This window comes from Arvicola amphibius, chromosome 2 (genome assembly GCF_903992535.2).
Source record: "Arvicola amphibius chromosome 2, mArvAmp1.2, whole genome shotgun sequence".
Lineage (NCBI taxonomy): Eukaryota > Metazoa > Chordata > Mammalia > Rodentia > Cricetidae > Arvicola > Arvicola amphibius.
The window spans coordinates 92,813,860-92,838,527 of NC_052048.2; the positions used below are offsets into that span (position 1 = coordinate 92,813,860).

The following is a 24,668-nucleotide window of genomic DNA, read 5'->3' on the forward strand; positions in this document are numbered from 1 at the left end:
GGGACTCACACCCTTCCTATGTGTCCTGTGTCATCCTTTTGGTTTCATACCTGGTTTTAGAAGCATTCTCCACCTGCAGTGCCCGTGCACTTCCGAATGCATGCAAGGAACAGCTTTGCTTACCCAGATTTTATAAACACACTTTACTCCACAGCATCCTCTTTTTCCATTTTCATGTCTCAAACATGACATTATTAAGAGTGGAAGAATATGCTAATGGTGTTTTAACATGAGGAGAAAATACAGTTATCAGGAAGGCCCAATAGAAGGCACTGCAATACAATTACAATGTGTTACCCTCTTGGGATAAGCTAGACTGTAACAAATGGTTTAGAAGCTTACGTAAGAAGAACTAAAAATGATAGCGCATTTACTCTATCAAAGAACACATTAATATGTTAAAGCTAGATAATAATCAGTACAGACATTTCAAGAACGATAAAATGCTCTAAAATATACAATCTTTAAAGCTGTCACAATATTTTGTAATCAAAGTTTTTCTGTAATCAAAATCACCATTTTTTGAAATAAAAACACTTTGCAATCAAAGTTTTAACTTTTTTCTTCCTTAGCTAACTCAGACTGGCCTAAAACTCTCCATATAGCAGAGGATGACACTGAGCTCCCAACCTCGGGGCTCCATGCACCTCCTAAGTGCTGTGATTACAGGCGCGAGCAACACATGGCCGCTAACTTTGTAAATTACACTTTGATTACAACGGCACACAATCATGTCCATTCTCTGCCCAACATGAGCTGGACTGCACCGCCTGGCTTCTGCTAACACTGACAATGTTCAAATGAATTCAACTTAAGTATGATAAAAGCCACCGGAAGTGCTCTGGTGCCTGAGTTTTAACCTCTGGCATAGAGGGAGAGGACTTTCCGAGCAGGCAGCAGAGCCCTCATCTTTCTTATGACAGTGTAGAAAACTTTGAGTCCTTTTTGCTGGATCGGAAGACCAGTTTTCTCCATCTTCGGCTGTGGAATAGGACTTTGTATGGAGTCTGGTTTCTTTCACATGGACTTTAGGGTTTCTGGGTGTGTCTCTGCCCTGGGCTAGGCTGAGCTTCTGAGAACGGGGTTTCAGTTTTGGAGCAGCAGACTGAGTCTTCCAGGACGCTGGAGCACTTTCGTCATCTGAGGAATCTCTTTTGAGGCAAACACTATTCTTCACAAGGTTCTTAGCAGTTTTCTCAACAACTTTTGGATTATGAGGTAGAGCAGAATTTGAGAGCCCAGCTTGAAGACTGGAGGTCTCTACTGTTCTGTTCTCAGAATAAGGTATGGAAGCATTTACTGTAGAGTTCCTTTGAAGGAGTTTGTTGTCAAGTACTTTCAAGTTTTTGGACTCTTTGTGCAGTATTACTGGAAATTCCTTTGAGAAATTTGATAAACAAACAGAGCTACTGTCAGGAACACAAGCGCCTTTTACTTTTAGGTACAAACTTCCCAGGTCAGCCTCTGATTGTACATTGTACTGAGGGCATGAGGATTTCATATGGATTCGTTCCTTGAGAGGCAAATCGTGAAGATGTAAGCCAGCAAAGGCAGGAAGTAGACGTTCTGCAGGACTAACCTTTTGAAGGTCTCTACCCAGCACTTCATTATTTGTGGTGCATTGTTCTGGGGCATTTTCAAAGCCAGGAAGGACGGCTGATGACTCAAGTCCCGACTGTAAATCTTGAGACAAAGTGTTTCTTTGAACAGCTGGAGAATTACTAAAAGAAGTACCTTCCCAGTCAATGGTACTCAACTGGAGATCAGCAATCGCAGAAATATTATGGGATGAAGAGCTGGGCTGACCACATTCTGAAACTAGAAAATTACTGCCATCTTTAGTTTGCTTTCCAGAAGAAGGTCTTGGAGAAGGCATGGAATGTTCTTGCAAATTCAGACAGGGAGCACTTTCAGGGAAAACAAAACTACGCAAGGAGGGAGAAGTAGATTCCTGGGGGAAAATAGGGTCCGGAGAAATTTCCAAATTAATTTTGGGATGATGCTTTGGAAAGACTTCACATGTAGGTTTTAAAGTCATAAGGGACTGAGAACTGACTACATTATTCGGTTCTGGTAAACTGTTTCCTTTAGGCTTAGCTTTCACACCTGAAAAGAAGGATAAACATGTAATAAATACTCCTTTCCTTAACTTGGGGAAAAATAAGCCTCAAGCAAGCAAAAATAAAAACAGTACCCTAAACCAAAGAGTTAAACCAGTAATTTATGTAAGGATTTTTTTCCCCCACCTCCACCTAGTACCCAGTACATTCCTGGAAACACTATTAGTTTTCTCTGGGAAATGTCATTATTGAGTTACTTCCCTCACTGAATTCTGTGGAATAAAGAAAATGCACTTATAACACAAGGTCTGTTTGCAGGAGCTGTTCTGAAGCTGGTTAGCATTAATGTTACAGCACACAATTAGTCTGTATTGAACTTATCCAAGTTAGTAAACAAAGAGCACACTGGTGGACTCCCAACATTTTAGTTTTAAAAGGAAGTGTATAGGGCTTGATACGAAATGCAGTGGAAGCACACCTGGCTGGTGTCTGGAAGGTCCTAGGGTGTGATCGTTAGCGAGGCAGCATCGGGAAATAAAGCATGTGAAGACGCAGAAGCAAGAACACTGCCCTTGCTCTTGGTTTACACGATGCTGGTGCACTACAGAAACAAGAGCTTGGCCCTTGCTCTTGGTTTACACGACGCTGGTGCGCTACAGAAGCAAGAGCTTGGCCCTTGCTCTTGGTTTACACAATGCTGGTGCACTACAGAAGCAAGAGCTTGGCCCTTGCTCTTGGCTTACACAATGCTGGTGCCCAGGACAAGCCACACAACACTTACTCTTCTGTTTCTTCCTTTGGGTTTCTGACTGTTGTTTCTGGTAGACAGCAACGACCTCAGGATAGGCTGCTTCAAACAGTGATGCTTCTTCAATGGTAAGGGGATCCAGTTCCCCAGCCTCTGTGTCTTCCACAGCATAATGTTCTAGAAGATTAAAAACACAGCAAAGCAGAAAACTAGAGGTTTAAGAACTGAAGCTGGGCAGTGGTGGCGCACACCTTTAATCCCAGCACTCAGGAGGCAGAGACAGGTGGATCTTTGCATTCAAGGCTAGCCTGGTCTATAGGAGCTAGTTCCAGGACAGGCTCCAAAGCTACAGAGAAACCCTGTCTCAAAAAACCAAATCAACCAAACAAACAAAACAAAACAACAAAGAAAAGGTTTAAAAACTGTTTTCCAAGTAGTTATCAGGAAAACAACACTGTCCAAAAATGAGCAGGTAATTCACCGCAAATCTTGCTCTACAACATGGCCACTTCTCGGTTTGTTATTTCTGATAATTACATACAGGCATAGAATGAGTCCCGGTCAGCTAATACGGCCACCTTATTACTCTTGCTGGCTGGCTCTTTTCTCCCTCCTACCCTCGGGTATTTGTGGTTGTTGCTTTTTGCTTATAACAAGTCTTCTTTTAAAATTTTATTTACTTATTATATATACAGTGCTCTGCCTGCACCCAGAAGAGGGTACCAAATCTCATTATAGATGGTTGTAAGCCACCATGTGGTTGCTGGGAATTGAACTCAGGTCCTCTAGAAGAACCGCTAGGTGCGCTTAACCTCTGAGCCATCTCTCCAGTCTGTTTTTTAAACTGATTTTCTTTTCTTTTCCTAGGAGAGCTGAAAGGGAGATTTCTTTTTAACATTCAAACTTTAAATTCTCTTGTTTCAGAAATAGTAATGTCAGTTGAGAAAACAGAAAACTTTCATTAGATAAAATGTTAAAATTAGAGACAAGGAATGGGATAAACAATTTCCCAGGATAAAGAGCTTCCTGTGTACCAGGCAAGCTACACCTCCATATTCTCAGGCCTGGTCTTGAACGCCTCACTGTTTTCTACTTCCATCTGTTTTCCTACAAATTTCATAACTTTATTCTTCCTTAAGGCTGAATAAAATTCTATAGTGTACACGCACTAACTCTTCTCATCATCTAGCCATTTACTTATAGACATTTAGTCTGTTTCCTTTCTCATGTGAATGCAGCATCAGTAAATACGTGGGTGTAAGTATCTCTCTGGAAGTGCAGTCCTCTGAGAATTTGCCTAGGGTTGATATAGCTGGGTCTATTTTCCCCTAATTTCTTTGAGAAACCTCTGTACTGATTCACACAGTGGCTATACTAATTTACACTTCTACCAACAGTCAATAAAGGATTTCTCTTTTTTCCACATTCTCACCAGCATTTGTTGTGATTTGCTTGCTTCTGACTGGGATTACATGGAATCTGAAAGTGGTTCTAATTTGTACTATACAGGGGCCTACGGCAGAAGGGGAAAGGCTTTAAGGAAGTGGGATGGGAGGGCAACTGAACACATACTATGAAAGCAAAAAGGGTAATACTGGAGGCGGAACGGTATAAATGGGGAGTTGGAGAGGGGAGAATATCCCTGTGTGAACCAGAAAACATAGTATGTATGAAAATGACATAAGGAAACATTAGTTTGTAAGTTAGTTAGAAAAAAGAAAAAAGACTTATAAAGAGAATATAAGATATTGCTTTGACAGATCTGAGCTGTCCTGTAGGAGCTTAGAAGATAAAGAGTGCCGAGAGCTGCAGAGGATGGAGGCCTGGCTTCTGTAGTTTCAGAGGGAAATCTGAGAGTTCCTTAAAGACACTCTGGGGAACACGTGCTATTTTGAACTAAAAATCTGTGGTTCTGGTTATTTGGGGCCAAAAAATTAGCTGTGATTAACAAGAGACCAGTACCCCTGAAGTAAAACCTTTGTATTACTGGGACAATTGATGCTGCTTAGCTGGGGATGAGAAATTACTGGCGATAAAGAAAAGAGAATCATTGAGTAAGATCTTTTGAGAAGTATTTCCTTGGGGCCAACACACATAGTCTGAGTTCCAGAAGTGGCCATGGTTGTTCCTTGTGTGGGCAGCTGGTACTGGTCATGTGTATTACTCTCTAGGTGGTTTTGAAGGCACGAAGGGGTGGTCATGGAGAGATGCTGACACTTGGCACTTTGAGAAGCCAGAAGAGGTCATAGGTGTAGCCTTAGTAGCAGTTGAAGGCCCAGAACTGAAGGGGTCATGCAAAGAAGCTGAGGCTTGATACCATGAAGAGAGTCCAGGAAAGGCCACTGGTCAAAGTGTAGCCTGGTGGTAGCAGGAGACCCCAGTACAGCAGCTGGGATGTGGAGCTGGCTGGGCCTAGGTGACAAGCTGTGTGTGCTGTGTACTGTGGAAAGCACTTTAGGGGAGCCCAGAATATAGTGAGCGGATCCCAAAGTGTGACACTAAACCATGAACTGCTGGACTTTGGTTTTGCTTTAACCTAACCATGACTATCCCTGGCTTTTCCCTGATAGAATAAGGAAGTATTTTGAAAGACCCAACCTTACTTAGTCTCCATTTTAAGATGTTTTTGTGATCAACTAGGGAAAAACAGGATACCTATGAGTAGCAGAAGCAGCCTTGAGACCAGCTGCACCTGCCAAGGGGGCAAAACAGGTTATCTGTGGGCAGCAGGATCAGTCTTGAGAAAAACACCCAGTCCTTTGTGTTATCAAAGCTCAGGAGGTAGAAACTGGCTGAAAACTGGCTTAATTTAGACTTGTTTTTGTTCTTAAGGTTCTGACAACTTGGTAACAGCTTGAAGTGCACAATCTATACAGTTAATAAAGGTTATAAGATATGCTGACAGTTTACTGTACAATAGCTTTACCAGTTAGTGCTGTGGACCATTTCTACCAAAAGGAAATGCACTTGTTTTTGTCCTGTTAGACTTGTTTTTATCCTGTTAGACTTGTTTTCGTCCTGCTAAACATGTTTTTATCCTGTTAGACTTGTTTTTATCCTGTTAGACTTGTTTTCATCCTGATGTTGATCCCCCCATATGTTAATTTGAATTGACCAATGATATTGCTGTTGCTATGGTTCCCTGTTATGTAACCCTGAGACCCTATAAATGCTTGCTGGAAAAATACCAAGGGGGCTCAGTCTCACTGGAGTATTGAGTTCCCCTTGGCGCCTTTGACATTAAAGAATCCTTTTGTTGTTTGCATCCATTGGTGTGGTTTATTGAGTCCGGGAGATCCTTCCCTGAACCCTAGAAATTAGGGTCTTTCATCTAACTTATTTTAATTTTACAGGAGCCCACAGTTGAGAGACTTTGGACTTTTAAAAGAGATTTTGGAGTTTTCCAGAGACTTAAAATTTTTAAAGAGATGGGACTTTGAAAGCATTTGAGTTGGTAAAGTCTGTGAACTTTTATGCTTGTATTGCATTTTATATTTTGTTATTTATTAAAATGAGATAGCAGAAAACTGAATCCTGAAAATTTTTCTTCAACTTCCACAGGTACACCGTAGCATGCCCATGTGTGCCCCCACCCGCCCCAGGTAGCTACACACAAAAGGATGGAATAAAACCCCACGAATCTTGAGTCTTGTCCACTGCCTCTAGCTTGGAAGCTTAGCCAGGTCTTTCACTATTTTTATATTGTAGCAAAAGTACAACTTACTACAGGAACTAAACATTAGGATAAAGGAAAGGGAGGAACATTCTTACGACTCTTTGGCCTCAAGTGCTTTGGAAACAGCTAACTATGATAATCCAAAGACAGAGCACTTGTGGAAGCAATTTTTAAAGAAATTTGAATCACAACATTTCCAAAATTAAAGAAATATCAAAGACATTAAAAATAAAGGCATTTGAAGTTTATCACCTTGATTAGTCAAGATCTATTTAAAATAAGTAAAATAAAAATATAATTCATAGTACATGTGATACTTTTCATGACTTTTCACAAGCATGTATGCTTTCTAAACATTCACTCTCTACTTCACACTTGGATCAAATGCCGTAATCAGACATTCTGTGTATAATGGATACATACCAGGTTTTTCCCATTCTATTTCAAGGCAACGAACTCCATTTCTGATTCGGTGCTTAACAACTCTGAAAAATAAATTTATATACTGAGGTCTAACTGTACAAGCTATTTGTAAAATTTTAATTTATACACTTCAATTTCCATCCATATTTATTCTAAGTAAAGATATAAGGAATCAATGCCTAGATTCTTTGGACTCAGTTGAATAATTTCATTGTGAGGCAGAGTTGAAAATTGTAAGGTTAACTCAATAAATATACATACATGTTTTCATTACATTTATTTATTTTATTTTATTTGTGAGTATTTTATCTGCATGTATGTAGGTGCAACAGCTGCATGCCTGATGCCCATCGAGGTAGGAAGAGGGACTGAGATGCCCTGGAACTACACTGACAGATGACTGAACCACCATGTGGGTTTTGAGAATTAAGCTCAGGTCCTCTGCAAGAGTAACAAGTGTTTTTAACCTCTGAGCCATCTCTCTAGTCCCTCAATATTTTGTCATTATTGTGTAGTATTGCTTTTCTCATGATTTCTCTTGTAAATTCTACTATGTTACAGTACTTTCGTACTTTCTTATTAAATCTTAAATCTTTGTTTTTGAACTTTGTATACTTATTTAGTATTAGCTTTTGAAAATTGTTATCACTTATTCAATGCAATATGCATTTTAATAGATAAATTTAACCCACTTACGTTTATTAGGACTAGTGAGAGTTGGACTCATTCATAAATTTTATGTTTTTCTGTTAGCAGTTTTTCTTTGCTACTCACTTCCTCCTTCCTATATACTTAGTTTGATAGCTTATTTCTTACTTTCATTGTAATTGTTTGAAAGTCAGATATTGTATTTCTAGTAAAAAAATGCCAATATACGCCGGGCGGTGGTGGCACACGCCTTTAATCCCAGCACTCGGGAGGCAGAGCCAGGCGGATCTCTGTGAGTTCGAGACCAGCCTGGTCTACAAGAGCTAGCTCCAGGACAGGCTCTAAAGCCGCAGAGAAACCCTGTCTCGAAAAAACAAACAAACAAAAAAAAAAACAAAAAAAAAAATGCCAATATACAACAAATATAAATAACACTCTCAAAACATGTGTTTAAAGATTTAAGACTAACACTTGGCATATAATCCAAAATGAAGAGCTTTAGTTTGACATTTATTAATCATTAAAATTATGTGAGTATGCAGGTGAATAATTTCACCCAGTTCATATTGACCAATTTTGAGTTCATATCTTCCTCTGGCTTCACTTTGTGTTTTGATGTATACTTCTTATAGTTTAAAATATTATTCTATATTACTCCATCATTTTGTTTTCTTCTGGTTCACTGAAAGAGTTCTTTGTTAAACCCTGCTCTTTTTATATTTTCTGTACATTTTTATACTTTTTAAGTAAAATGTATTAGAAGTTGAAAGTATGTTAATACCCGAATTTACTATGTTGTCTTGAGTGTGAGGCCTGACTGTGCTTTTAATTTTCAGGCTTTCCTCCACCTTTGGAAAACAACAGCTCATATACACTCGGGGAGAAATATTAACACTTCCAGTCAGCAAGTATTCAAGTGGAAACAGTCTTTATTACAAAATTCCTTTTTCTAATAGTTTAAAAATAATTTTTTAGATTTTACATGTATGTCTATTTTTACATGCATGTATGTTTGTGCACCACAAGCATGCACAAGTCAGAAAAGGGCATCAGATCCCCTGGAACTGAAGTAACAGATGGTTGTGAGCTACCAGATGGGTGCTGGGAAGCGAACCCAGGTCCCCTGCCAGAGCAACAATTGCTCTTAACTGCCAAGCCATCTCTCTAGCCCCAACCATACAGCTCCTTAAACCACATTACCTAATTGGCTGTAGTTGACTAGAGTTTTTTCTTCCAAGTTTTCTTTCTGTCATGTCATAGCGGGTCAAAAGCACCAACAATTTCTCACATGCATAGTGACTGGGCCACTCCATTTTTTGAGCAGTAAATCTCTATAAATACAGTAAAAATAAATATTAAAACTTTTCAAACAAGAAATACTCTCAGATAACATTATCTTTTCTCTAAGAGTAATGCTAATATAGAATTAATGAGAATATTCCCCCAAAAAACTGAGCTCCCTAAGGGTAATGAAATAATGTGGTTGAGAGGGCTCTCTATTCAGAAGGCCAGCTTATGTCCAATATGGTGGGTGAAGTGCCTTGACCTCTTAGGCCATTTTTCTATCTTTAAGTGAAGAGACGGTAACCCTGTTGACAGGTTATGTAGATTAAGTGGGAAAATACTTAATTCATTATGGTATTACAGTTGTCAACAAGGTAGAGTGCAACTAGATTGACTCAGCCATCCTGTCCCCCTAATTACAACCTCAGGGGTTAAAATACTCTCATTTAATCCTCATAGTGACTTGATGAGGTGGTAATATTATTTCTATTTTAAGGATATTTCACATTTAGGGTCATATAGTATATTTAACCATAGCACCCCTTGTCCCAAGCCCTTCTTTCCCAGATATATTCCTGGATTCAATGTGTCTATACATGGTGACTAAGAATCTTCTGAGAAGCAGCTTGTGTTTGCCTTATGGTCTGGAAAGTATGGACCCAGCATAGCTAAGGGGTAAAGATCATAAACAGATGCTGAAGAATATAGGGACAGTCATTAGCTATCTGTCTTAGTTTTGAAGTCTCCTCTTATACACTGAAGTTAATATCCTTCCGATCTTCCTCATATCTAATTTTACTATTTTTTTTTTTTTTTTTTTTTTTTTTTGAGACAGCCTGTCTTTGTAGCTTTGAAACCTGTCCTGGAACTCACTCTATAGGCCAGGTTGGTCTCAAACTCACAGAGATCTGCCCATCTTTGCCTCTTGAGTGCTAGGATTAAAGGTGTGCACCACCACCACCCAGCCTAATTTTAATATTAAGTAAGAATTTATTTTCAGATACCTGAAACAATAATAAATCAGGTCTTTGATAACTGAGGGGTTTTAACATTTTATCCTTATCCAAAAGGAATTCTTGGATGACCTAAGTATAAAAAAACAAAAACAACAAAAAACAGGAATGAAAACTTTAAAATACCTTTTATTATTATTTTATTTATTATTTATTTTATTTAAAAATAAATATATAATTGGATTATTATTACCTCATGGAATGGAAATCCTTTGCAACTGCAAGCTTTCCTGGAGATAAATCACACATATTATCAAGACCATCAAAGGATTAGACAGGCTGAAATCTCATCCAATCTCGTTTTATAACAAATACCCACGTACAGTATCTTATATACAATTTCCAACCCTTTCTCTGGAAAACTATTAAACTGCTACCTTCTCAGATGAATTTCATCTTTACTTTTTGTAATATTTATTTATGTGTGTGTGTGAGTTTGTGTGGGCAAACGTGAACAGCACACATGTGGCTGAAGCAGGTTCTCTCCTCTACCATGTGTGTTCTGGTGACTAAACTCAGGTTTACCTGCTAAGTCATCTCGTCAGCTCCTTCGATGGATGATTTTTTCCCCCTTTGGTTTTCCTGATACAGAGTCTCACTATGTAACTCTGGCTGGCCAGGAGCGTGCTCTTTAGAACAGGCTGGTTTCTCTGACTCCCAAGTGCTGGGATTAAAGGTGTATGCCACTGTGACTGGTCTAGATGGATGAAATTTGTCTTAACAGAATTCACAACACAGTGTGTGAGGCATGGTTAATCTAGACATGTAGGGGAAGTAAATCAACCTCAGGTTCTATACAAGACATAAAAAAAGCATTAAGTGGCTCAAAACAACTTACTTTTTAATATTGTTTTCTATTTCATTTAGTTGTCTACTATGGTTTGTCTGGTGCCATTCACAGGGACAGCGGTATTCATAATCGTGTGGTTCACAGTATCTATCACTGTTACATAATGCACATCCGTTACGTTCGTGATCCTTAGGCGAACCTTTTTGGAGACACAAAGATGTGTGACCTTTACTGCTTTGCAGAATGAGTTTCAACATATACCTTTTTTTCTCTCGCTATCTAAAACCTCAAAATTAATATCTGCGCAGCTGGATGAAAGAATAATGTACACCAGAGTGGTTCTGAGGACAATTATAACTTACTATCATGACACTGCTCACAGCATACTCATTTATTTGAAGTACTAGTTAATTTATGTCCAATAATAGAAAATTTTCTGGTTTATAGTAGCTATAAGGTAGGAAAGTCGAATGTAATTATTAGTAGGAAAGATTATTCCCTTAATAATTCATGAAATGGGTTCTTTATTGAAAATACTGCCCACTTTGTGTCCCTTGTCAGTGTGTACGTCTCAGTTACTCAGGGCTGCTTTAAACTATACTTGGAAAAGGAAGACTATCACTGCAGCTCAGGTGTGGGTGGGGCCCTCGCTTTCTTTGAAAGGAAACACATTCAGGGATACCTTTTGGTTTTGTTTGTTGTTGTTGTTGAGTCAATGCCAGAGCCCCCTGAATCCCTTCCAGTTGACCAAAGGTCAAAGAGTTAAGGCCTGTTCTTGCTCCTTTAAGGTTAGGACAGGAGGTTTGATCCAGGGAGTGGCTGCCTACAGAAAGTTTGGCCTAAGATGTGGTCCTTGCTTGTCCTGCCTAAACAACTGAATACTTAACTCAGGACAGTGACTCGCTGTTTCAGGTATTGAAGAGGTAATTACTCTGTTCTTTTTATCATGGTAAACAAGTCTTTTGCCTTTTTCTCCCCTTTAGGTTTGGGGTATATAAAGCATATGAAAAATAAACATGGGGCTGGAGAGATGGCTCAGAGGTTAAGAGCACTGGCTGCTCTTCCAAAGGTCCTGAGTTCAATTCCCAGCAACCACATGGTGGCTCACAACCATCTGTAATGAGATCTGGCGCCCTTCTCTGGCGTGTGGGCATACACAGAGGCAGAATGTTGTATACATAATAAATAAATAAAAAAAAAGAAAAATAAACATGGGCAGATTCAGTATTCACTGGGTTGCCGTCCTGAAGTATGAGGAACAGGACTGTGGATGTAGACTCAGACTCCAGTGCTCTGGAGGAGGGTCCGAAGCCTGCTTACCTGGATGGGAACACACAGAGCAGTGAGCCACGCTTTTAGCTGCTGGTTGTGGAGCAGAGGAGCAAGGTTCTTCAATCCACTGGTTAAACCTTTATTAGAAAATGGGTTAAAAATTAAAAACAGAAAAAAAAGAGGTAATAAAGAATGTTCTCAAATGTCAGTTTATCTTATTCCCTTCAATCTATCAAATTATTTTCTCCTTGCTGGTCATAAACCCACTTGCATAGCCTGGAAAAATGCTATTTTCTATAAGCTTTACATGTGGTCCCAGGTAGAGAAGAATTGCAAAGGGAAGCAGAGTGTGCATATGTGCATGTCTGTGCAGATGTAAATCTAACCACTGTCATCAGCCTTTTTGTTTCTGCTTGATGAGTTTGTTAAGAAGCAATATATAAGGAGAATAATTTATATTTGTCCTTTCCCATATTGTTACCATGTACCAGAGTATAGAACAGGCAGATTTAGATACACAGTCACTATTTTTTTATTATGCATACAATATTCTGTCTCTGTGTGTGTCTGCAGGCCAGAAGAGGGCAGCAGACCTCATTTACAGATGGTTGTGAACCACCATGTGGTTGCCGGGAATTGAACTCAGGACCTTTGGAAGACCAGGCAATGCTCTTAACCACTGAGCCATGTCTCCAGCCCCACTATTTTTAAATGGAAATAAGGGTAAAGAATAATGTCTTTGTACAAAGAAAACATTAAGTTTTCTGATAAAAATTTAATAAATAATTTAAAATGCTAATCAACTTTGTAATGGTATGTCCTGTCTCTTTAAGAGACAAGCCACGCCCACTCCTTCCCCATCTGCTGAGGCAATCAGATCTTCAGCTTCCAGTCCAAGTTTTTTCTTTTCTGTCTCCCTCTCGAAGAGGTAGCTTTTGCCTCTCCCCACTTCTCCTCTTCCCCTTCGGTCCCCCATGCTGTTTCTCTCTCTCTCTGCTCTCCTCCCTTTCCCTTTCATAACCCACTAAATAAATATCCAACCTCACTTTGCATGGCATGCCTATCCATCTGTCTCTCCCCTGCCACCCAGGACTAGCAATCTTTGGAGACCTGCGGCGTGATCTCGTGTGCCATCCCTGCCTGGGACTGGCTGCTCTGGAGCCCACTGCCAACCCCAGCTTGGGGGCCTGCAGCATGGTCTCATGGCTCGGTCCTGCTGCAGCCACTCAGGGATCCACAGCATTTCATTTTTACCATTATAACTTTCCTTTTCTTAATTTGCTGTATACAAATGGCAAAATATTTCTCTGTAATGCAAGGTTTTAAGAAATGTATGCAACTGTTAAAATTTTGAGTGATAAAATTTTTGTTTTTCCTAAGTTTCAAATTAACATAATTCTATCAAGAAGACCCAGATGCTACTCAAAAAACATTGAGTTCTCAGGGTAATGTGTAGTACTGAGGTAAATAAATAACTATTGGAAATTCTGACTCATTTACTATCAAGAATAACTAAAGTATTCTAAAGTAGTATTCTAAAAATCTGTATTAATAGCTTCTGGATAAATGATAGAACTTCAAAGATTAAAAATTAGGGAAAAATAATATAAATTATTAAAATGAGAATGGATAATTATAAAAAATTCTGATCATTTTCAAGTGTAAACACCATGTTAAAATGCTGTCAAAAAATACATATTTGCTGACACTATTTCAATAAGCATAGCTCAGAGTTAGATAAGTACCATATTTACTTGTGTTTCATTATTTTATGGTAAAGACAATTCTGAGAGTTCCTTTATTTATTCCCATGTCAAATTATACCATTTCTTCCCTCTTTTGGCACAATAATCACAGAGGTCCTTCAGCAACTTACTGAAGACTTGCTCTACCAACAGCTTTATAGCTAAAAGAGAAGCACTGTAAGACAGGGTACAGAGATTTGAAAGATTTGTCAGTCATTTCTTCAGTTCCGCCACCTTTTCTTTTGAGAAATACACTACCTCAGACCTACTGAGGGTTGGTCAAGACTATGTTCAGCCTCCCAGGTTTCATTTCTTTCTTATTTTATAGTTTACTGTCATTAATCTTAACTTTTATAAACTATTGCTTTTATCAAGCATATGTAATTCACAAGTTTTAAGAGAATTTAAGTAGTCTACAAATTTCAATATAATCTATATCTTAATTGGACTGTCATTTGTAGAGCTCAAATTAGCATATATTACTAAATATATAGCAGCAAGACAAACAACAAAGCCAAAGTTTTTAATATTAAGTTTTACTTATTGTAGTATTGTGCATATGCATACCTATTCGGTGTGTGTGTGTGTACACTCTGGTGTGCACATGTGCTGGTGTGCATGTACACGTGTGCAGACAGGCGTGTGCATGGCAGCGAGACGACAACTCTCAGGTATTAGTTCTCTCCTCCCACCCTGGAGTCTAGCAGTCAAATGAACCCAGGGAGTCAGGCTTGCACTGTGACTCCTAACACTTGCTGAGTCACGTTGATGGTCCAAAGTAAAAGTTGTTTATCCAGAGTTACTTATTAAATATTTTCAACATGCTATGTTGTACTTTATTTGTAGAAATTAAATATATTATCAAAGCATTACATACAAAATTGTTTTAATGTTTTCATCTTTACTTGATGCTAATTGTCTACAACAACCTATGGAAAAATGTCCATGGCTGTAAGTTACTATATCTGTACTATGTGTGGTGAAGCAAAAGTACATACTTAATGTTATGGTTTAAATAAAAATGCTGCACTGTCCCTGAGTGGTGGCAGTGGGCAGCGGGCTATTAGACCACGCCGCAGGTCCCCAAATGGCAGCAGGCAGCGGGCATTGGGTCCTGAGACCATAGCAGGACATGAAGGCAGCCAGGCACCAGGAAGGGAGCCTCCATGTGGCCCGCAGGTCATGAGGGCCACTGGTTCCTGCATGGAGCCGCATGGTGGGTGAGAGACCAAGACGGATAGGCATGCCATGCAAAGTAAGGTTGGATATTTATTTAGTGGGTTATGGAAGGGAAGGGAAAAGAAGGAAGGAGAGAAGGGAGAAGTGCAGGGAGAGGCAGAGAGAGAGAGAGAGAAGGAGGGAGGGAGGGAGGGAGGGAGAGAGAGAGAGAGAGAGAAAGAGAGAGAGAGAGAGAGAGAGAGAGAGAGAGAGAGAGAGAGAATGGAGGGGCAAGAGGAACCACAGCAGCAACCTCTTCTGGGGAGAGATGGAAAGAAAGAGGATTGGACTGCAAGCAGGAAGTTCTGCCTGTCTGGGGGGGGGGGGGGGAGAGGGAACGGAGGGCCCTTGTCTCTTAAAGGGACAGGACAGACCATTACACTTAATAGCATGCCTCAAACATATTCATTTTCTTCCTCTAGAAGAGTTCAAGATAAGTAAGAATTAGTCACCAAAAATGAAAACACAGAGTAGTTCAAAAGTAATCGTTTCTGTGAACTTACTGCTAAGTCCAACAAGAATAAGTGTCCAGTGTGAAGTAAAAAGCAATACTGAGTTACCTGTGAAGCAAACTTTGACCTTTCAAAATCCGCAGAAGTTTTAAGGCTTGTTCTTTTCCAACTCCAGGCACTCCCTTTCATAAAGTGGAAAAACAAACTTAAATGTTAATCTGGAGTGATGGGATGCATATAGAGGTATAACAGTTATCTCTGCTTTTTACACAGGGTACGTAAGAAACAGTTATCTTCCTAATTCTTATCCTCTATGAAGGAAATGTAATACAGTGTTGGGAGCCATGAATGGATTATCTCAGTAATGATGTTTCCTAGCAGCAGCGACAACAGCATTGCACATGTGTGTAGCTAGACAGCTATGATGAGCATAGAGAATAGAAGCTGGCACTGCTATAAAACAAAAGAGGAACTCTTAAACTTCTTTGAGAGGTTACTCAAACCTATATGTCAATCTCTTTGAGGCTGAAGAACATGGGAACACTTACTGAACTACCCCTTGGTAATGTTTATTGTCACAAAGTAGCTTTTTAGCATATCTGAGATGCCTGATTGTTTTTTGATTTATTACTTTATTATCGCGCGTAGTGTGTGCATGATGTGTCTGAACATCTGTGCCATTGCTCCTGTGAAAGGTCAGAAGACAATTCTGTGTACTTGTTTTTCCCCTTTCACCTTTATGTGTATCTCAGGCATGGAACTCAGGCTGTAATGTCTTATACCTAATTATATATGCATACTATGTATACACACACACACACCATGTGAAAATATTGAGAAAAAAATGATAAGCTCTGCTTGCCTTTGGAAGATAATCACAGCCAAGAAGTATTGCCAGTCCAACAAGGGCATCACGATCCAAGCCTAGCTTACTCTTGATAGATGAAATGGTGTAGCAGTCAACATGTGGATCCTAAAGACAGCACAGAGGTTTCATCTTCAAAGTGGTTTATGTTAAACAATAGAAAAGAATGACTTGTCATTTAAAGTCTTTTTCTAGAAATTTAAACAAAATGATCCTGATCACAACAATATCTATAATGTGATATTTCAACAAATGGATAAAGTGTAACTGAAAGTTCCTCGTTATTGGCTGTCTTTCAAAGTACCAGAAGGTGCTGTGCCTGCTGCTATGGGGATGAGAAAATCATCAACAAGTTAACTCAGCTATGAGCCCTGTGAGCTACAATCATTACCAGCATGTTAAGATTTGCCCATGGGTTTAATAGTGAATGCTATCTGTTATGGGTGTAACTGTTTTATGATTGGATTTAAGAAGCACTCTACAAAAGGCAACACATGCTTGGTACTGTATATCTGGCCAAGGACCCATGGGTGGGGAGCTCATGGGCCCCAGGGATGAACCTACTACTACTATTTTGCTAAATGGATATAGTATCAAACTGCCCTCTAAATTTGCATCTGTACCTATAGACTTTTTCACTGTCAGACCTCACTAGAGAAGCAATGGGCTTTATGTGCAGAGAGTAAGTGTATGGACAGTGTTCACACATGCATATCATACTTCCTTTCGCCAAGGCTCAGGAATCATGGTAGCAGAGCGGGCAGAAAGAGTGCAAAGCTAGAGGCTGGAGGACAGCAGCAAGAGTGACTTCTGGACACGACAAAACCACTGCATTCGTGAGCTCAAAGCAGCTGTGTGTGCCCACTAAAGATGGGGACAGCAATGTTCCAGCACTGAATAGGAGAAGGCTTAGGAGCCCCCGCCCCTAGCTGAAGAACTATTGACAGTTGCTGGCTTCTGTGGGTGAGAGAGTCAATCTTTTTCAAGGATGTTAACTCTAGTAGGTTGTCCATGTTGTAAGTGGATAGCCTCCTATCCAATGATACATGGTCATTATAAACTAGACCCATAGGCTATAAAAAATACCAAAAAATAAAGACCGTGAATTTGGAAGGGTGTGCTGGTTTTTAGCTGTTGTCAACAACACAAGCTATAGTCATCTAGAAAGAAGGAATCTCAACTGAGAAAGTATTTCCATAAGATTGGTATGTAGGCAAGTCTTTGGGGGCACTTTCTTCATGAATGATTAATGTTGGAGGTCCCAGGCCCCTGTGGGTAGTGACATCCCTGGGCAAGTTTTCCTGGGCTGTACAAAAAAGCAAACTGAGCAAGCACTGAGCAAGCCAGAAAACAGCATTCCTCCCTGACCGCTACATCAGTTCTTGCCTCCAGATTCCTGTAATGGCTTCCTTCAATGATGACAATGACCTGGAAGTATAACTTAAATAAACTCTTTCCTCCCCAACTTGTTTTTGGTTGTGGTGTTTATCATAACACAGAAAGCAAACTAAGATAGAGCAAGTAGGGGTGGGAGTTAGACCAGGAGGGAGCAGGTCGTAAATGATTGAAATACATTGAACTCATGTATAAAATTATCTAATTACCAAACATATTACATTTAAATAAGAAAAACCTTTCATAGTGGGCAATTTCTTTCTCTCTATTGCTTTTGGTGTCTAAAAAGTACAAATGTATAGTATATACCATAGAAAACAAACATTCACTAAAACTGTGTTACCTAAAGTTAATTATTAGTAGCTTGGTATACTTTATTCTAAAAAAAAATCCCTTTCTCTGACATTTATTATTAATATATACTATTAATTCTTTTTGTTTGTTTGCTTGTTTTTGTTTTCCAAGACAGAGTTTTTCCATGTAACAGCTGTGGCTATCTTGGAACTAGCTCTGTAGACCAAGCTGGCCTCAAACTCACAGAGATTCGTCTACCTCTGCCTCATGAGTGCCGGGGTTAAAGGTATGCGCCACCACCACCCTGCTATTAACTTTATTTTTAATAAAAGTGGAATTATATAAAAATACTGTTTTCTAACACTTCCCCAATACTATGCCTGGATATTTTTTTATGTCACTAGCACATCTCCCCCTGCCCTTTTCTGAGTCAGGGTTTCACTGAATTTGTTATGTGAACTAGGCTGACCTGATTCTTCACAGAGATTCTTCTGCCCATATCCATTGTGCTGGGATTAAAGGTGTGCAGCATCTGCTCTAAGACATACCTTTATATGACTGCTTAGCATTGGATCACACTGACTTAGCGATAACACTTCTTGTGGAAACCTCTAGTGTTTTGAGAGAAAAGGCATGAAGCTTAGTTTTGTTGGCTGTAATACACCAAATGCCTAGGTAGAGACCGCCTAGTGTTCTTCCACCTGAATTGCTGCAGTAAAAAGGATAATTGGCAAGAATCCCCAGCTGGAAATCATAACTGGGGAACATTTAAACATTCCTCAACAACAAGCATTTGGTTTACTATTTTTTTATAGTTATTAATATTGCAGGAAAGAATTTCTCATGTTTTATCCCTCTCCTGAGGTGTCCTGAGGGTTAACACTGAAACTAGAAGTTCTGGGACAAAGCAATGCATTTCACACATAATTTTGTGTTACATTGGTAAGAAATAAACATTTTGAAGAGAATAAGCAGCTGGTAATGCTTTAGTTAAAATTAATTAATGGATTTGCATGTGGGTGTGTGTGCGTGCCGTGGTGCATGAGTGGAATGCATAGGTCAGCTCTTGAAGTCAGTTCTTTTCTCCCGCAGGTGGGTTTCTGGGGTTTCAAACTCCAGTTAAGTGCCTTATCCATTGGGCCATCTTGCTGGACCACAATGCCTTTAAAAATTGTTTATTAATTTACATTTTATAGATAATCAGCTTATAATCTCCATTACCTCAAAATCTTCATTTATAGGGTGGAGCAATGGCAGTGATCACACTACTCTTGAAAAGCATTCGAGTTTCCTTTCAATCGCACATGTCAGATAGCTCACTGGTGTCTGTGCCTCCAGCTTCAGGCAGATTCAATGCCTGCACTCATAAATGCACATACTCTCCACCTCATACACACAAATCATTAAAAAAATTTAAATCTAAACACACACACATTTATGGTGAAAACTTTTCAAAATGTTTTCTAGCTTATTTATATGTATAACAATGATATTTTTAATCAGTAAGCATTTTATTCAGCAATAACCATTTGCCAGACATCATGGAAGGATTTTACACATAGTATGTATCTCAGTCTCACTCTTCAGACAAATACCAAGAAAGAAAGAAAGGAAGGAAGTACCTTTGTGTTCATAGTGAAATTCCTGTAAACAGTCTGGGCTCCATAAAGGAAGGCATCGCCATCATTGGTGAGGCAGCCATCCACATGGCCACTGGCATTAAGGTACGCGCACATGGCCTCAGCCTCCCCGGCAGCCTGGACCCAGGGGATTCCCAGGCACTCTAGCATCTCAAGGCACTGAAACAAAGAGTAGGTACAAGACATCCAAGTTCTCACTATTAAATTATTTCTACATTAAAAGTATTAGTAGTTGTCTTTAGGGCATTTTAAAATTGTGTTATTCAAGAAACACTTGGAAATTTGGACACTGAGTAATTTGATAGCATTAAGAAAGGGCTGCTAACCTTTTACGTGAGATAATTAAAATAACTATTTGGTTATGCCTATTTAATTTTAAAGTGTCATCTTGCAGAAAGCAATGCGGAAATACGAGAATTCTGCAAGCATTATGCTTGGGATTTACATAGTATGTTCTAAGAGGGAGTGAAAACATTCATCTCGTAGAATGCTTAAAATGTTCAGATCAGGAAATAACTCTAAGGACTCAGAAAGCCCCTGACCTGACCTGACTACTGACACTAGGCTCCTCCCTTCCCTAGAATAGCTAAGCTGCAAGGACTATTGAGAAACCTTGTTACATCAGTCAGGCCACATTTGGGGGGGGGGAGGGAGAGAGAGAGAGAGAGAGAGAGGAGAGAGAGGAGAGAGAGAGAGAGAGAGAGAGCTGGGCTGCCTAGAAGAGACAGTTTAGCCAAGTTACCTGGAAAAAGAAGACCCTGCTGAACCACCTCAAAGATACTCAGAGAAACTCAGCCCCCTGGAACAGACTCCCCAACTCCTGAACTGTAGCAGGTTGTGCAGTGCACTCCAGGTTTCCAGCTTTTTTGAGCTGTTGCCTATGTGGGATGGACTTTTGGTGATGCAGCTGTTCCTGTTACTCTAAGTGACCTCATACCCATATTCCTGTAAGTATCCTCAATAACATTCATTGTTCACCAAGTTGGATTCTGGTGGTATCCTTAGTCTGGCATCAGTTCCCTACCCGGTGGGATTTCCCAAAAGATAGTGTCAGACAACAGTATGAAGACTCTCACAAGGATAAGTTGTTGGTTTTTCCTAGGAAATCAGATACCTGTGCAAGGTGATTTTATCCTTTCATGATGCATAAAACAATCCATTCTGAGTTTTCTTTGGGTTATGGCTTTGATCTTGCTGAGCAGCCTTGTAGTATAGCCATATGAACTATAGTAGCTATTTTCTTTTGCCATTATGGTTCTTTCTGAATTGAGGAAACGCTGAATATAGAACAAAAGAGGCTATGCAATGTACTTTCTACAGTGGACAGAATTAACATCTGTTGCTCATCATTGTTAATCTTTTGTATGACACTAAACACCAAAAAGCTGCCAGACGTAGTCCAAGGCCAACAGTCTTAAGACTGGCGCAGTGACTCTGGGGAAACATTTTTGCAACAACATGTCTTCTCTTGAGGGATTCACCTTTTCCCACGCTAAGCAAAGTATTTCAGTTTTGTGTGCCATTTATATTTCACTCCTTCCAAAGCAGTCGTACACAGGTTATGATACGGCTGGTTGCGATTTTCCTCTACTTATTTTATAGGATCGGGTTGTGTAAAGGATGATTAATTTATATTTTTCAACCAACTGGGAGTGTCAGAAACATGAAAATGGGTCATAGGTAAGCAATACTGAATATATATAAAATGCCTAAGGGCACCATAAGGATTGAAATACAACAACAGTAGGAACGGAGCAATTCCCTGAAGGAGACATAGATAAAGATACAGCATATTCAGTGCTCTAAGGATGATTCACAGATATTCCAGGAACTAATTTTAAATTGTTAGACCCCAGCACAGGTGTTTACTTCAACTACTGTCATTAAGTATGACTACTCAGTAACTGAAAATTATTTAAAACACTAAGATCAGAAAATCAAGAATCACATATAGACATCCACCTGTCTCCCAAGTACTGGGATTAACCATGATTGAATTATATTATATTCTTTCATGAACATCAAAATTGCTTTCACACCTGTGTTGGTAGGAAAGTGTTTCCAAGAACTTAAAAAAATTCTAGAACTTCAATTTGTCCAATTCTATTTTTGAATATAATTTTAAATATTCAATGGTAAGATAAAAATTACACACGAAAAATTTCATAATTTCATGTACAATGGAGAAGTTAAAATATAAAGGATATGCACTATAAGAATAATTTATAGCCCCATACCTGGTATATAAACACTTTTAAGTTTATAATTTTGAATTAAAAAATCAACAATAGGGAACTATGTCTATGATGCATTAAGTGAAAGGCCAACTATAAAAATTATTTGAACACGCCAATAACTTCTTAAAAATACACCAGGAAGCTGGCTGTGAAGTAGTCTCTTCTAGAAATGGTGCCATAAACAAGACTGGAACATTGAAATATCAATAGACATGCTAACTTAAAAGGAGGGAAATCTCATGGGGTCCCACACCTAGACAAAGAACCACAGGCAGTTAACTGTTGAGAGAGGGAGAACTAGCTTTTTCCAGAGACAAGTTCTCTAACTGGCAATCTCATACAAAGTAGTCACCCCTAAAACCACACACACACACACACACACACACACACACACACACACACGAAGAAGAGGCTATCAATTTGAGTACGATATATGGAAGGAGAAAGAGAGACAGAGATAGAGAGAGAGAGGACTTGGAGGGAGAAAGTGATGTAATTTATTTTAATTTGATGAGGAAGGGCCAGCGAGGATCATTATTTAGGACTGCTCTAAGCTACATAGCCAGTTCAAGGGCAGCCTGTTCTATATAGCAAGATCCTGTAACAAGAGAAATCCCCTAGATCCTGATGGGTAGCCTTCAAAGTGCCAGAAGGTGCTATGAATATACCTGGGGGAAAAAAATCCACCTCAGTCTTCCTTAGACTGCATGCTACAATACCAACCTGCTAGACAAGAGGTACTCACTAGTACAACAGTATCATGACTGTTGAGGAGACAATTGATTTCTGATGACGCTAAGGCCCTTTATTAGAAGTTTCTGGTACTGTAGTCCTAGTAGAGGCTCATAGCTGGAGAGGTCATTGGCACAGAATCTATTACTGCTGCTTAGTTAAATGAACATATTATCAAACTGCCTCCTAAGTATTATGTCATACCCATAAACTCGTGGTGCCCTTAACCTTGACCAAAGAAGCAAACGACTTATGACTCTCAAGCATTCTGAAACTGCTGGAGTTAGAAGGACAGTTAAGGTCCTGCCATGGGTTACGTACTGTAGCATTTACTCAGCATTCATGAAAGTACTGCAGAGCATCACTATCCCCACTTCACTAAGAATTAAAATGTAAGTAAGTTAGAAATCCTACCCAGTTATCTCCTAATTTCTGAACGCTGGTGCTAGAACTTGGTCTCGGGTCTGTTTCACTCTATCATAAATTCTCTGCTCCTGTGGTCACAATATAGTTAATAAGTTCAATACATTTATAAAATGTATTCCTTAATTCAAATAAGAATTACTAGCTGAATCCAAATGCTCACCTCTCGTAAGACTGACTTAAAATGTGATCTCCCTGTTTTCTGAGAGCCTGCTTTTCCAGAAGGCCCATAGCGAGTCTCAGTCCTCTTGCTCATGACATCAGCTTTCAGCTTTGGTGGCTCCCTTCCATTACAAAACACCAGTTTCACATTCATTTGGATTAAATATGAGATACGAAAAAATAGGTTCCTGAAATATACAAATGATGTATTAATCATCATATTGATGACAAGTCCAAATAACAGTATGAAAAAAGGTTTAAAAGCTAATACAAAAAATGTCAGATGCAATAACACATTTTAAACATTTATTTGTGTGTGTGTGTGTGTGTGTGTGTATGTGCGTGCGCACGCGTGTGAGGGTGTGTGAGTGGTGTATTTGTGTAGGCACATGTATGCCACTGTTCTTGCATGGACGTCAAAAGACAACTTGCAGGAAGTAGTTCTACTGTTCTACCATGCGGGTTCTAAGGACCACAGTCAGGTTGTCAGGACTGGTGGTGTGTGTATTTATCTCCTGAACTAGCTCAGTGGCCCGTATTTTATTTATTAAGGTCTTGTTTTAAGGACAATGGACAAGTAGTTGACGGTTTTTAGCAAAGGCGATTTCTGACTATACAGACTGCCAGCTGGTTTGGAGGGCGGGGCTAAGAACAGGCGGTGGAAATGCCATCCCACCAGCAGATTTGGGTAAGACATGAGGTTGGCACAGGCTGATGTGTCTCTGGACAGCAAGAGAAATTTGTGAACACATAGGTATTTTGGAAGCCGAATGGGCAAGAATTACTGATGGACTGGATATGAAAAATGAAGGAGGGAGATAATGGCCTCTCAGCGCCGGGCTTTCAGTAAATGAAGCACGCTAGTGATGGTAGATACGTGAGCTGAAGCCTGGAGTAGGAGATACATACTTAAGTCTTTGGTATAAAATGGCAGATCAAGCTAGGCTAACTCTATTTTAAAATCTCAAATATAAGAAAAAAAAAGTTGAAACAAAGCCAGGACACCAAGACTGGCTACACGCATCTGTAGTCTTAGAACCTTTACCATACCTGAGGTGGGGCTTCACGACAGTGCCAATCATTTTCTTCACTGTCTGTGCCTCGCATACCCACAGACTCAAATCGACAGCAATGGTTTTCCCACTAAGATCCTGCAAGTGGATATGTTGTTTTACAGGCTCCAAAATTTGCCACAAGTCATTTACTCCCATCCTGGTGGTTATCTGCTGTTATCTGAAGTATGCTTAGGCAAGGAACATGGAAGCAGGCAAATCACTAAAGAAACAAAACAAAAACAACCCCAGATCCAAGGTTAGTTCATAGAAACTCTGGTGGAAAATAGAGAGGGAGAAATGAAGTAGGAAATACTGGACAAAAACAGTTATATTTTTATAAAAGGTATTGCTTTTAATTGTATAGCCATATAAGGAGCTCATTATGGAATAATGAAATTTAAAGCAACGTATTTAAGTCACCTGTTGTTCTACCATCCAAAGGAATTAGTGTAATGATTCAGCCACACAACATGGCTGACACTTCCGTGTTCCAGGGCCACGCATGTGTGGACAAACCCTCAGGCAGAAGTGCCTAA

General features: G+C 39.5%; 2 protein-coding genes across 3 annotated transcripts in view; one reads left to right on the plus strand and one right to left on the minus strand.

Moving 5' to 3' along the window:
* The window catches only part of Smc6 (structural maintenance of chromosomes 6), a 104,028-nt gene that overhangs the window by 8,994 nt on the left and 70,366 nt on the right, over window positions 1–24,668 (plus strand). The gene's annotated exons all lie outside the window — the stretch shown is intronic.
* Gen1 (GEN1 Holliday junction 5' flap endonuclease) lies at window positions 776–24,288 on the minus strand. Its single transcript, XM_038318707.1, has 13 exons — window positions 24,128–24,288; window positions 23,079–23,265; window positions 19,506–19,682; window positions 16,192–16,302; window positions 15,438–15,511; window positions 11,963–12,051; window positions 10,691–10,841; window positions 10,046–10,082; window positions 9,844–9,924; window positions 8,756–8,886; window positions 6,908–6,969; window positions 2,842–2,985; window positions 776–2,106 (listed from the first exon to the last, which is right to left on the minus strand). Exons 1-13 carry the CDS (start codon window positions 24,286–24,288, stop codon window positions 812–814), a joined length of 2,700 nt encoding a protein of 899 aa, XP_038174635.1. The 3' UTR covers window positions 776–811.

Coding starts and splice junctions, on each gene's coding strand:
- Gen1 (XM_038318707.1), bottom strand. CDS start 24,288: ATGGGAGTAAATGACTTGTGGCAAATTTTGGAGCCTGTAAAACAACAT. Junction 19,683..23,078: donor TTAAGTCAGTCTTACGAGAG/GTGAGCATTTGG, acceptor TCTTTGTTTCAG/TGCCTTGAGATGCTAGAGTG. Junction 2,986..6,907: donor AATAGAATGGGAAAAACCTG/GTATGTATCCAT, acceptor TTAATCTTCTAG/AACATTATGCTGTGGAAGAC.